The 14,964-nt window shown below is 31.4% G+C and overlaps 1 protein-coding gene across 1 annotated transcript; it reads right to left on the reverse strand.

The window, feature by feature from the left end:
• Positions 1-7,083: 7,083 nt before the first annotated feature.
• On the reverse strand, positions 7,084-8,125 carry LOC102597380 (uncharacterized). The gene has a single exon (XM_006343249.2). The coding sequence runs from the start codon at positions 8,045-8,047 to the stop codon at positions 7,355-7,357; it is 693 nt and encodes a 230-aa protein (XP_006343311.1). The 5' UTR covers positions 8,048-8,125; the 3' UTR covers positions 7,084-7,354.
• Positions 8,126-14,964: the final 6,839 nt, after the last annotated feature.

Below are 14,964 nucleotides of genomic sequence, written 5' to 3' on the forward strand. Positions count from 1 at the left end.
CAAATGAAATGATAGCGATGTCTTGAAGATGAGACCATCCTTCACAATAAATAAATATTGGAGGGCTATGATTTTTGGATAACGCTATAAATTAATCACTTGATAATTTTTAGACAACTAACGATATATATTCTTTTGGAAAAATTCTTTTGGACAGAATTAATGCTAACGATATATATTACCTTTTTGAATATTTTTATCCTTTCAATTTGAATATCTTTTAATTAAAAAATAAAAAAAAGATCAGTTTATTTTAAAATAAAAAAGATATTATAGACTTTTTAAATTTCTGGCCAAATTATGATCAAATTTTCTTATCATTTAGCATTACCCCTTTTCTTTTACGCATTTAATGGTATTTATTAATCGATTTTTTGAGCTAAACGAACACTTGAAAAAAAAGTAAGCCATAAATTTAAAACTTTTTTTTTTTAGACTTATAGTCTAGGTAGCTCCATTTATTTCATTCTTCTTTGTCTGATTTTTAAAAAATTTATAGTAATTAATTCATTCAAATAATATTAAGTTGAAGTTATAAAAATAACTATTGAAATTTTTAAAATATTAAAAAATTAAAATGATGAGTGGAAAATATTCGCTTGATTATTTATTTATTTTTTTAAAAGTTATATTCCATACATGCGTTGTGTTTATTAATACTCAACCAACATATGGAGTATGTTATTTAAGTGGCGGGGAATCAATAGGTATGGGCGGAGCCATAGTTATAGTTATGAATTTGATAGAACTTATTAATTTTGATTTACGATATAATATAGATGAATATTAAAATGTTACATTGATACTATTATAAGAATCCTTAGCCTTCAAGCTAATGATACATGATCGATTTTCGCTACTCATTTTATTTCATTTAGTGAAATGTACAAGTAATTTATTTAAAATTAATAAAAATAAATAAATTATGATCTAAAATTTTCATAAATTATTTGTGGCAACATTTAGTTATTGAATATGACATGAAAGAAAATAAAGGATTCATTGTAAGGCAAGAAGAAAACAGTCATTAGTATGTTTTAAGACGATTATTTTAAAGATTTTTATATCATCAGTTTTTTTATTATTTTATTTTATATGATTAAAATTGGATTTTTGAAAATCATTTTATCATCTCAATTTCTCTTCAATATCGATATAAGTATTATATATATATATATATATACCTATGTTGATCATTGAAATTGAAAGATAGGTTCATAAGTGCATGTTTTCAAGAAGGTAAACACGTCCAATGTTTTGAAAAGTATTTCAATCAAATAATAAGTACATTCCTTGTTGGTGAATTGAGCATAATGTTATATCTATTATTTTGGGAGTAATATCGAGCATCGAGTTGGGTTAGAGTCTCTTATGATTCGGAAGTCCCACGCGACTCCTCACTGCCTCTGAGAAGGCCAATTAGATGGGTCCATAGTCACGTTATCATTCTACACCACGGCAAAGTATAGGATGACTCTGGCAACGTGAGGCGAAATGTTGTATTATTGTTGGGCTCATGGTAATGGTTGCCGGTTAGAGAAACTCCCCACAAGTAAAGTATATTATTTTCATGATTGCTTCCATTGCATATGATAATTGTAAAGCTTAAATGGTACTTCACTTCATATTCATGTATTGATCCTGTTATGTTTTTTTAGTCCTTCATGCCATATTATTGTTTACTCTAACCTTTTCACGTACCAGTACATTCACGTCATTCGACCTGCATCGTTTCATGATGCAGATACAACGATTCATTGAGATCATTATCCACTCACAGACAGCATTTGGTGAGGCCTCATTGCTATCAGCGGACTCCATTTCATTTTAGTTAGTAGCTTTAGGAGGTGTCGTGGGTCTTGTCCCGACATACATCATGTATTGTTAGAGGCTTCATAGACAAATTGAATTAGATGTTTCCCATATTTATTTCAGGATGTTTTTGTTTAACTCATGGTTCATGTTAAGTATTTTGCAAAGGCAGTATTTTAAGACTTTCATAAATGTCTAATTGTCCATCTATTGAAGCTTCCGCATAATGTTTAATGTCATGTAGCCAGGACAAGGGTTCGCTTGGGGATCAAAAATGATTCTCGGGTGCCAGTCACGTCCAGGGTGTAGGCTCGGGGCGTGACAAACTTGGTAATTTGAGAATAAATTTGAAAAAGAAAAAATTTTAAAAGTGAAAACAGTGTTTTGGATACTTTCAACTTGTATTTGAAATTGGTATAGTCAACTGATTTTCAAATAAAATGAAAAATTTGAAATTTTTCACCTCCAAGCAGATCCTAAGGAAAAATGAATGAAAGAGCTTTAAAACTTGAATATACCACAACATTTGTGTTGTTATAAAACTTTTCGAAGTGATAGTTTGAACATGCCATAACATGTGTAGATATGATCATAAAAGTTTGTTACTAAAATCAAAATAAAAAATCTAAGTTAATTACTTTCGAACTTAAAAAGCTATAACAACAATAATAACATATTCAGTGCGGTTTCATAAAATGAGGTATGAGAAGGGTAAATTATACACAGACCTTATTTTTACCTTAGAGGTGAAGTAAAAACATTGTTTCCGATAGAACCCCAACTCATGCCAAAAATAATCTAGGAAAAGACATAATGAAAGTATAATAATAAACAATAGATGGTAATAAAGCAACATATTGAAACATAATAATAGTACAACAAAAATACTACTACAAACAAACCACGAAATAATATATACTAACAAAAATCAAAGAATAAGAAAGTTCAAGAGTAGTCCTACGACTACTAGTAAGAACAACAAGACAAAGCACTCCGACCTACTAATATGAACACCCTCCTACCTACTAACGTTCTATTATAATTCGAGTCTTTCATATGTTCCTATCTAAAGTCATATCCTCGATAAGCTACAATAACGATATATCCTACCTAATCACATCTCCCTATCATTCCTTGAGTTAAATCTTAGGAAAGATCTAAATTTCATTAATCGTTCATAGTGTTTGAAACTTCAGCAAATTTTTAAACTTCAAATTCACTTGACAAAGCTTCGAATTCCAGCACCATATCATAGAGTTATTCTGTGTCTTAGTTAGAAATATATTTTCGTCCAAAACATTTTTCTATGTTAAAAGAATAACAAAATGTCAATGGGTTTCAAATTAGCGATTAATGTTTAATACATGTATTAAAAGTGGTTATTTTCTCAAAAATGCAAACTAATATGAAAAGCAATGAGGATTTTTTAGGGAAAATTATCTTATTTACACATTCTTATTTATAATTTTTTTTTTTTATTCTCTGTAACTTTAAAATATTATAAAAATCTCTTTTTTTCCGTTCAAAATCCCACTCACCCGGATACATAGTTTCTCAACTCTCAAATGTACGTTTCTCTCTTCTGATTTTCTCTCCTTCAATCTCTTCCTATTTTAATTTCCTCAATATCAACAGTTATTTCCTTCATTACAATTTTGAAATTCAAATTTTTTTCTCTCTCCAGTCAATCGATTTCATCTTCCTTAATAAGTAGTTTTTCTTCTTCTCCAACTTACTGTTCATCGCTTTTTGTTCTAATTTTTTTTTTCAACTTCAACGTCCTGATACATATGGTTGGTGCTCCTTCTTTTAGTATTGGTATTACCCAGTTAACTTCACCTAATATTGATTACCCAATTAGTCAAAGTAGGATACATCTTCGACTTCAAAATCGACAGTAGAAGAACGCCCAGATAAAGGGGGGAGAAAGGTTGAGTTGTTGATGGCTCCAGTAAGGGCTTTAGGTCGAGATCTATGGGTGACATTATTGTTGAAAGTGGGAAAAAAACCGCGAGAGTTGATATAGAGCAAAAGAGAAAGTGTAGAAAGATTTCTTCTTCATCATTTTTTTTTTGCTTTCAGCAGATCATGTTGTTGATTTTTTTTTTCAATTTTTTCTTGTTCATCTTTTTCTGATACATATGAGTTCAGATTTTTAATGTATCAGTTGTTTTTGTTTCTTAAATTAATGTATAATGCATTCGTTTCAACATTATGATACATTACAATTTCATCATGCACAATGCATCACATTCAAATATTAGTTTTGATACATAACCTTAATTTATTGAAAAAAATTAGTGTGTATCATGATCATAGTTATGTACTTGACTATTACAAATTTCGTTATCTTTTACTACTAAATACATATACCCAAACTTATTCAACTAGAATGTTATGTATCTGTATACATTATCAAATATTACTATTGAAACATAAACACTAATGTTTTTATAACAATATTCGTTTGTATCAACTCACCATTGTGTTATGTATAATACACACAAAAAATGTTATTGAAAACAATTACATGTATAATGTATTCTTTATAAAATACAGTATTCTCAAACAAAATAAGATACATAAATAGTAATGTATCATGCACTAACTTCTTAGGCATGATACATAAATTCGAATGTATCTGATACATAGGTATTGTTTTCGACTTTTTTGAATCTGTTACGATTTTGAGAGAGATTTAAGAGGAAAAAAAAATTGAAATTTGAATTATTTGAAGTAGTTACAATTTGAGAGAATTGACATCAATTTGATTTGCGTGATTAGGGGAACTGACATTTAATTTCCTTCTTAATCTCAACAAACAAGTTGTCTGTTATGTAACCAACTAAATGGGATGTACCAAGAAGACACAAATTTGAAGAGATTATTGTAAATTAGAAAAAGATAGAGATAGGATGTAATTTGCTCCTTACACTATGAAATTCTTTAAAAAATTACATTATTTAGCCAGTTAGGCCCAAATTCAACGGGCTGCTATCTGAAATATTTGGCCCTTTTGTATGTGCGTCGTATACCATCTTCGGCATACTTACCAGGTGGTTTGGTTCAATTTTTGAATTTAACGGTTTGACTTATCAATTATCATTTCTATGTGTTAAACCACTACAAAATCAATAAGATTACCTTTGTTTAGTGGTTGAGTTATCAGTAAGATACTAAAGAGAGCAAAATATAACTCACTGGAAATTAAATAGGCGATCACCAAGTTGAGCATAAATCAACCAGAAGAAGAATTCTTCTGCAGTATCACCATATCCCATCTCAAAACTAACTGAGTTTTGTCCAAAATCAACTTGCATATCAAAAAAACAACTGTCGACTGCACTCTGCCGAATCAGTTTACAATTATCACAATATAGAGGATTCGAACAACTGTTCTTGAACATCCAGATTATAGTGAAGAAGCAAACAAGCACCTCTTACTACTAAGCGGAGAGGTTTTGAGTTCAATCTCATGCTAAAGCGTTTCAACAAAATGTAACACCGAGTCCTACTACTATGAGAATAGCCAACTCAGCATAGCGCAAATGAGAAACTACAAGGAGAGCATAGCCTAGCTAGAAATTTTGAACAATGATACTTAAGCAGGCAGTTCATCCAGCTAATTTGCAAATAGACAGGGCGACATTACATGATAAGTGGGTAAAACGTAGAACTGTTACGATTCTTAAAGAAAAGGTGGGTAAAACCCAGAAACATGTCCTAGTAGACCTTATATAAACACTCTCAGTGGTGCTCCAAATTCAGAAACAAATGGCTTCCAATTTGCTTGTATCAACAAATAGAAAGACAGATATTGGCACTGACGACAATTAACTTTTTAAAAATTGGTACACCACACACATCTTTTTCAATGTATATCTCAGTTAGACAGCATAAGACACCAAACATTCGAACTCATCAAGCAATATAAGTGAGTTCATTATCACATATTGTCTGGAGATTGGGGTCCTTTCAACCTTGGGATCTTGGCCCTCCTTGGATCTCCTTGATCCATGCGTTAATAACAATATCACTGACCACAGGGAAATCCAGATTACACATGATATTTGCAACACCTGTCAGTCAATGTACTAACAAACTTACTGCCAATCCCGTCTCTGTCTACTCCTTTGCCCAAACCCATTCATCTTTCCCAAAGGCCCCGAAAATAAAACGAGCGAAAAAAGGGTCAAAACACTTCCCTAACATAACTCTAATGATCAAATATAAAGGTCTGTCGTGAACTGGCAATTTAAGCATTGAAATTCTAAGGCAGAGACAGATGTTAGAGGTAAGATTGAGTGATGCTATTGCTGTTTGCTGAGATGATGATGGAAGATATCAATCAGAGCAGCATATTTGATGAGCCATGAACAATCATATTACAAGTTTAAGTTGATGAAGACGCTTTAAAAATAATGCTTTTTAAAATTGTGATTGTGGTGGCAAATAAAGATCATTGGTATTAGAGGTGATGCAAGGTGGATGAGCAGCAATAAACAGAGTGGACTGGTTTGAAGACAAATTATGCTGGGATTAGTTATGTATGGAATAGTTTTTATTGACTGTTTCATTTGTTGTATTAAAAACAACATGAATTCCATAATTTCTAAGAAAGAGTTGCTTGTTTATAAAAATACCCTCCACCTTATCTAGTAGAAAAAGGATTTGTGTAACCTCAAGGGTATTTATGTCATTTTTAGTTTATTCCGGGTTAACTAATCCCGATACTATTAATCCATCCCCTGACAGTGAAAACTTATCCTGGTACTAATTACTAATCATTGTATAACTTATCCCAGGATTAGTAACAAAACAAGGGATAAGGCAGTACCAAATTTTTATCCGAGGACAATCTATGCTTGTCCAACATACCAAACGACCCCTTAATTGTATTAGACACAACACGTACACTATAACAAAAGTCATTCTGGAAGTTCCCTCAACTCAAACAAAGTTACTAACCTTAACTTAAATAACTCCTTGTAAAGAAACTGGTAGCAAACCTGCAACAGAATTGGAAATCACAATTCTGGTGCATGGATCATGTTGGCAGACACTTAATACTTCCATAGACATAATTACAAAGTCCTATTGTCAGAGTTACCCGTTAGTGAGCAGTAGCATTATCCCATGGAACTAGTTGACATACACACGAGCCGATGCAGACACCTTGGCTATCAAAAAAAATAATTACGAAGTCCTACCCGAAACACACAGATAATACAGTGTCAGCTTCCAAGTTATCATCTTTAACACAAGGAGTAGTGCATTGCACATCACATTAACATAAAACCATCATAATTTTCATATTTGTTGATGGAATAACATGGAGGGTGCACTCCTCCATTACGCTGTTTACAGTTATTTAGTAATATTCTTCACATTTCAATGCTAATATAAACAAAAGCAAAGTCACAGTAATTCAACACATTTGTTCATCAAATTTTGAAGCATCAATAACAAATGCATTCAACAAACAGCAGAAATGATTAAACTTTCCCCTATTAACCGAACACTTACACATAGAGACCACCTTTCATACCACTTCCTTAGCCGGAGCAGCAGGCTTCTTCAAATCATCATCCACAACTTTAGTCGGAATCGCCACGTACCCCATCTTCTTAGCACTGCTAACATCATAATCACCATTACCGTCCTCGAAATCATCATCAGAATCCTCAACCTCGAAGCGATTAGGCCAGAAAAGCGACCAGATCAAATACATAGTCGCAGCAGTTAACGCACCACAACCGACACCGAAAAGCAAAGCTCCAACAACCCTCATAATATCCTTGGTCCGATCACGGATTGAGCTCGTCACCGACGAGTAAAATTCCACCGGCATCATCGACGAAGATCGGCTCTCCAATTCCTCTCCATCTTCCACATGTTCAACAGCGTCCTCTCGTTCGAAGAAAACCGGGTCGGGTCCACGGATTAAAAACGGGTCGGATCTTCGGAAGAAAACTGATGGCCTAAGAAGTCCGAATTTCGGAGCATCATCACGGAAACCGGAGGTAGTGACGACGAAAGCACGGAATCGAGGAGAAATAGAGGGGTTACGGAGGAAGAAATTGGAGTTAGGGTTAGGGTTTCGAGAAATAGTTGTGGGGATCTGGTAATAGGAAGTGGAGGTGATGAAGAATAGGGTTTTGCATGGCCGGGCGACGGCGGAGACGGCGAGGAGAGAGAAAGCGAGAAGTAGAAGCGCGAAATTCGAGGACGCCATTGACGCTTAGAGAGAGAAAGAAAGAGACGATGAGGAAATAAACAATGACAATTATGGCTTTAGATGAAAATATTGGGAGGAAAAATAGTTAATTTAATAATTAAACACTTTTTTTGGTTTTGGACTTAAAAGTCAAATTGAACTACCAACAAACTTCTAAATTATTATCCAAGAAACAAAACAAAAAACTTCAAATTAGTTACCATTTGTTGGGAAAAAAAGATCAAAAAACAAATATGGTTTAGTTTAGTCAGTTTAGTTTGATTTTATGTAGATAAAATTTTAAAAATAGTAAACATAATAGTTATAGTTTTGTTTGTTATGGAGACTGCGGTTTGTATATTTATGCACGTTTGTATATTTCGCTTGCGAATATAACAATAGAGTATTGAGTAAGTATATGCAAATTTTATATTTATACATTTAAGAATTTTCAGAACTTTGGTTGTATATTTCGCTTGTCAATATATTTATTATGATTTTTTCATAAATCGTACACAAATACCTAGGGTAAGCATATAAAAAATTCTGGATTTATTCAATTAAGAACTGCATTATACAAATTCTGAATTTGTACAAATCAAGCGAATAAAAAGATTAGGCAAAATTATAGATGTGAATTAGAATTTCCCTAAACATTAGCTATAACATTTAATATGGTTTATTAGTTTTTGATTTTTAAATACACTATGTTGACACCCAATTTTGACCCTCCCCGATAATAATTAATTTCGAGCTTCTTAATTTTCAAACGTTTTAAAGCAATTAATTTTAGAAATTTTGAAAAAAATAAAATAAAATATAATAGCATAATTTGCAAGTTGTTTCAAATAGTTTGTCACTTGTTATAATTTTTAAATAATAATATGTCTTTTATATAATTATGTATATAATTAGTGTATTTTATAAATATTGGAAAATCGTCTCAAAAAGATTTTGTTAATTAGATATTTGGTTAGTTTGTTTAGTCATCTAATAGTTTACAATTTTGAGTTAAGTAGTTAGTTTATAATTAAGTTAATTATTATATAATTATGTGTCTAATTAGTATATTTTATAAATATTTGAAAATCATATCAAAAGATTTTTATTTCTTTTTAGCTAAGTGTTTTACTAACTTAGTTTAATTTAAATCATAATTACGATTCTGAATTAATTAGTTCATGTTTAAATTAATTATATTATTATTAAGTTAACTATTTTATTTCGTTAAGATCAAGAAGCTCGTTAATTAATTAACTTTAATTCGTCTTATTTAGGTTTTAGCCGAATAGGTTAATTTAATTAAATTTGGCTATTGCTTAAACTCCAAAATCTAACCAACCTAATTCTATCCCTAACCCCTTTAAAAGGGCCCAAAATTTGGGCCATTCCAGAATTTCCAACAATAACAATACCCATCAGCCCATTCCATACGTACAACAGCATACACATGAACTAATCCAATTTTCCAGCAATCCCAAAGGCAGCAGCGACAACACCCGACCCCACCCACGCGCTCTTCTTCTCCACAACGCGATGAAACCCAGAATAATGAGGCAACCCAGTACTGTTCCGACAGTACCATTCCAATCCCACCAGGCATGCGTTTCTCCCCTTTCCTCTTTCGGAATGGGGAGAAAATTTTAGAAAAAGCATGTCTCCCCCAAATTGGTGAAAGAATTCGAATTTTGAATTCGGGATTGACCCCAAATTTCTACCCGAATTCCCCCCAAAACCTACTCGATTTTCCTCTATATAATCATCTCTTCTATTATTTTGGGGGGGGATTTTTTTTTAGTTGGAAATCTTTTAGATTGGATCTTTCTAGCTAAAAAATAGAGAGTGACTTAAGCAAAAAAGGGAGCTAGAAAGCAGGAAGTTCTTCGATCCCTGCTTTCGAGAAGACTAGTAGTTCGTTTGAGTTTCGACTTTCGTTCGGATCGCTGTTCGTGGTTTCATTTTCGTGGTGGAAGGATCGCAACTGCTAACTCGTTGTCCCCGTTCGCTGCACCCTTAAAGGTAATGCCCATCTCGCTTCAAGCACCTCTTGCTCGTAATGGTTTGTTCTTAACAACATGAAGTTATTTACATATTAGCATCTGGGCGTTTTGACCCCTTTATTGGCTGCTAAACAGTGATAAAATCTGCGTGAAAGTCCATAGTTATTTGTTTTCATTTTTTCATTGAAAGCTTGGTGTTTTCCCCTCTTCCCGAGTTAATGTTCTCATCGTTATAATATGCTTATTTCGCTATTATCTCGATTGATAGGCTGTGAAAGTTATGGTTCAATCTCGAAAATTGAAGTCATCTTCTATAGATGATTTCGATCTTCTGATATATATACGTACACATGTTGTTTTCTCTTCGTGTTGCTTAAATCCATGTAAGTCACATGAGTTGATCGTTTTACCATTTTATTTGCTCATTCGTACCTCCCGCTCTTAACAGGACCTTAGTCCGCTTGTTAGTACTTTGCATCTCTAAACCTTGCTGTTAACAATCTTAATGTCTTCCCTTTGTTATCTTTCATGTTGTTTCATTCGCAATGAATCTGCCTCCTTTGCATGTTTCGATATCAACTTCCAGTTTATTTTTTGATAAATTGCAAATATGCACTATTGTGAATGTGTAGCCATCCTCTCGGATTTGCTTGCTTATATTGTTTTAATATTCTTTCGTGCTTGTAAAAATTGATACATGGCTCCTTCAATACTCTTCTTTTCTTTGCTTAGTTTGGTCAACGCCTTAAAGATTAAAATCAACAGCGATTAACTGGATAATTCGTTATTTTCTTTAAGTGGAGCATTTAAGTTAGATTTTCCTTAGCTTGTTGATACAAGAGCCATTTGCATTAATGTTGCCATGATTATTCTATATTTGTTCTTATTTTGTTCCAAGCTTATAATAGTATAAAAGTTGTTTTTTTTATTTATTTTTTATTTTTTATTTTTTTTATTTTTTTTTTTCATTATTCTTCTCTACAGTCATGTTGATACAAGATATGCTTGCGTGTTGTGTATGTTGCCAGTCGTTTTGTTTCTAAGCTTGAAAAAATGTCTCCGTGTGCGGACCTTTGCTTGAAATGTTGATGATTCATACTTATATTTTGTCTTGTGTGTGTTCACTGTTGGTTAGCTACCATTGTTGGATTTGCTCTCTTTACATGTCGTAGGTCGATTATTTGCTTGTATATTGACCAACATAACCAATCTGGACCGATTAGCTTACTGCCTATATCTCATACCGATTTTGGGTTGTTTAAAGCATATCTCTTTGGTCGATCAGTGAAATGATGAGTTCATTTATAAGTTGACATGATTTGATGCTTTAAAATTCTTCACAAAGGGTCATCTCATATTGTATCTCGTGTTGGTCTTCTAAAATATGTTGTGGTCAAATGCCGTGATGGTTCATGTTTGTTGTCGGTCTTGACATGTCTTGCTACTCTTGCGGTCATCAAAAAAAAAAAATCGGCTCAAAGTCGGCATTGTGAAAATTGAATCAAGATTCTTATTTTATTAGTTTCCTGTTTATTGTTTGTCGGCTAACTGTGAAGTCTGGCTGCAAGTAATTAATTTTTTTTGTCACCCTTAGGATAAAAATCATCGCTTTGCTTCGAGTTAGTTTAATGTCGGCTGATTACTCAATTTTTTTGAAGCTTAGAAATCACTCCCTTTCAGTGTGTTGTTTTGCTAGTCAAAATTTGCAGCAGCTTTCCTTTGTATTTTTTTATTAATTTACAGTGACTCTTTAACCCATAATATATGTTTCCGATTTGTAGAATAGGTTACCCTTTAAACTTATGTGTTCTGTTTCTTTTTCTTTGCATTTTGGTGCACAAAATATTGTTGGGTAGCAATTCATGACTTTGTTGTCTCGGTTCTAAATAAAATTCTTTATGGTTGGATCAATCGTTTGAAATCGGGTCATATGTCTACTTCATTTCGAAGGATGTCCTCTTACCTTGCAATTTCACACTCCTTAGATTGATAGTTCGCTGATGTTTATTTAATTATTTGTATTGTGATTTTTAACTTCTTATTATTCTCCGTTTTGCATGTGAAATTCGGCCGAGTCTAATTGACTCAAATCCTTGCATATCGTTGAGTTGTATCGTGTTCGAGTCAGCCTCATCTTGTCCGAATGAAAAAGGAAGGAATTACAGGGGCTGGAGATTGAAAATATATTCTGGAAAAGCTAAAACCAGGCTGAAAAATGGCCTGTATACAGTGATATACCTGCTGTGTACGTTAGTATATAGACGGAAACGCAGTATACGAGTTTGAAAAAAATAAAAACACAGGTTGCAGGCGTCAAAAGGATTGTATACGCTTGGTATATGGTCCGATATACAAGAAAACGGGTCAAAATACGATCCGTATACAAAGTATACACTCAATGTATCACGATTTTCAGGAGCGAAAATGGGCTGAAAGAGGCCCAAAACGCACCAATAGGCCCAAATTTGGATATTTCTTCCCTTAACCCTTCATTTTATATTATATTGATTGACTAACTTTATTTGTTCCACGATTAAATTTAATTAATTCCCTAAGATAGTCATTTCTCTTTTATGTTCAAAAAATATAAATATTTATTATATATATATTTTATCTACTTAGCTTTTATTTTATTGTTAGTCTTGTCACATTTAGTTTTTCCCTTTAGAATGATCCCCTTTTGGTTTATTTCCCCTTAAAGTAATTAGTTAGAAGAGATAATAGTAATAATTAGATAAAAGTAAATGAGTTCTTTTGCTTAGTTAAAGTTTTTTTGCAAAAATTAGTTAAAATAAATGAGTCTGTTTACTTAGTTAAATTTTAAAAATAATTAGTTAAAACAAATGAGTTCTTTTACTTCGTTAAACTTTCAAAATTAGTCGAAGTCGTGAGTTCTTTACTTAGTTAATTTTTTTTAAAAATATTAGTTAAAATAAATGAATCCTTTTACTTAAGTTAAAATTTCAAAATTAGTCAAAATCATTTTTAGTCAAATCGCCGGTCAACCGCAAGTTAGCGGACATTCCGAGGGCCTAACACCTTCTCGGAATGTACATTGAACTTCGAACCCTTTTCAATTGATTTTATCTGTTTTAAATCTTTTGAAAAATCTTATATTTTTCTTGATTTTTATTAAAAATTAAGTGGCGACTCTGATCTTTTGGAAATTCGATTTCTCTTGAACTATAAGTTTAATCGATTTTTCGAAAAACTAAGTCATTTTTCCTTTGTATATATTTTTAAATAAAACAGAAATGGCGACTTCTGCTGGGGATTTAATTAAGTTCTAATCATAAAATTTGACTTATTTGACTAATTGTATTAATTGCCACTATATCAATAAAATATATTTTTTAATTAATTTTTGATTTATTGATTTTTGATCCTTAACGGTTCGGCTTCGATTTAACCAATAACAAAATGCCTATAAAATAAAATAATTACTCCAATAATTTGCGCGACAAGACAATAGTGTAACTTTATGAAATGTTCATAAAATAGAAACAATATGAACTAAAATTAAAAGAACGGAACTATACAAGTGCAACACAAATAAAAGAACCAGGACAATTATGTGAATTTGCTAAATGGCAAATATAGTAACCAATAAGGTATTGATATTAATATTTAATATTTATGTAGGGGTAAAGTAGCAAATTACTCTTGTCTTAATGGGTTATTGATTTACCTAATAAACCAGAATTAAAAAATCAATATCGAACCAATAATCCGATTATTTTTATTTATAAAATCATTAAATATGTATTCACCCAATAACTCAATTGCAATAACCCAATAATATTTTTTTATTTGATTTATTGGCCAACTAGGTAACTTAGCCGTGCTACGCGCGGTAATAAAATATTATATCAAAGGTATAAATTAATCGTTTCATATTTTTTGAATATAAAAGAATTTTTAGTTCAAATTTAATTAAATAAATCAAAATTCATAGTTAAATTCACACTGAACCAATTTCTAACAAATAAAATATACTATTACATGAAGGAAAGAAAAGTACTTTAAAAATAATGAAAAACAAAGTTGATCATTTTGTATAATTTACACACAATACATATGTGGAACATCGTAGATTGAAGATAGAGAACTATTTTTAAAATTTTATACTTTAAATTTGTTTTTCTTCATTTATACTTAAAAAGATACTTAATAACATAACGTTTATAATGTGAAACTAATAATACTAAAAAAGAACGAAATTCAACCGATAATAATATGAATAGCTCAAATAGATCGTAAGAAGTGTAAAAATTATTTGATAAAATATGGAAATTATAATGTCTAAAACGTAAAAATGAGCATATGTAAATTATGCTAAATTTAAATTGATAAATTTAAATTAAAGTAAAAATATGTTGTAGTGTAGTTTTGTAGTGTAGATTTAGTACTTAATACTCTTTTTCAATGTCCGTTATTTAACTTGAAATAAGAAACGTTTAGGTGCCTCCTTGGCACTTTAACTTATGTCTTAGCAGTTATGTGAGAAAGACTTTAAGAAGAATTAAGAAAAACACTATTTCAAATATGAAATAAAAAGGATAATCTCGAGCAAAAGTTTCATGAAATAAAAAAATTATGGATTTATATAGATAAAAATGAAGGAATCTTTAAAGAAAATATAATTAGTTCTTTGTGCAATAGTATTTTTAAACTTTTGTTAGTAGTCTGTATTATTACACACAAAGTAACAATAACTAATTGCATCTAAACAAAAATACAGACTTGCAATAATAAAATATTATAAAAATTCAAACTAAGGAAGTTACATAGAGAAAACACAAACAAACACATCTTCATTGGGACCTTATCATAAGAAAATAGATTAAAATAAGAATACATAATCAGTGCCCACTTTTTTGAGCTCTTGTTCGGCACCTTCTTTGACAAACTAATCAACATTCAAGAGTCATCTTC

This window comes from Solanum tuberosum, unplaced genomic scaffold, assembly GCF_000226075.1.
Source record: "Solanum tuberosum cultivar DM 1-3 516 R44 unplaced genomic scaffold, SolTub_3.0 scf00039, whole genome shotgun sequence".
Classification (NCBI taxonomy): Eukaryota; Viridiplantae; Streptophyta; class Magnoliopsida; order Solanales; family Solanaceae; genus Solanum; species Solanum tuberosum.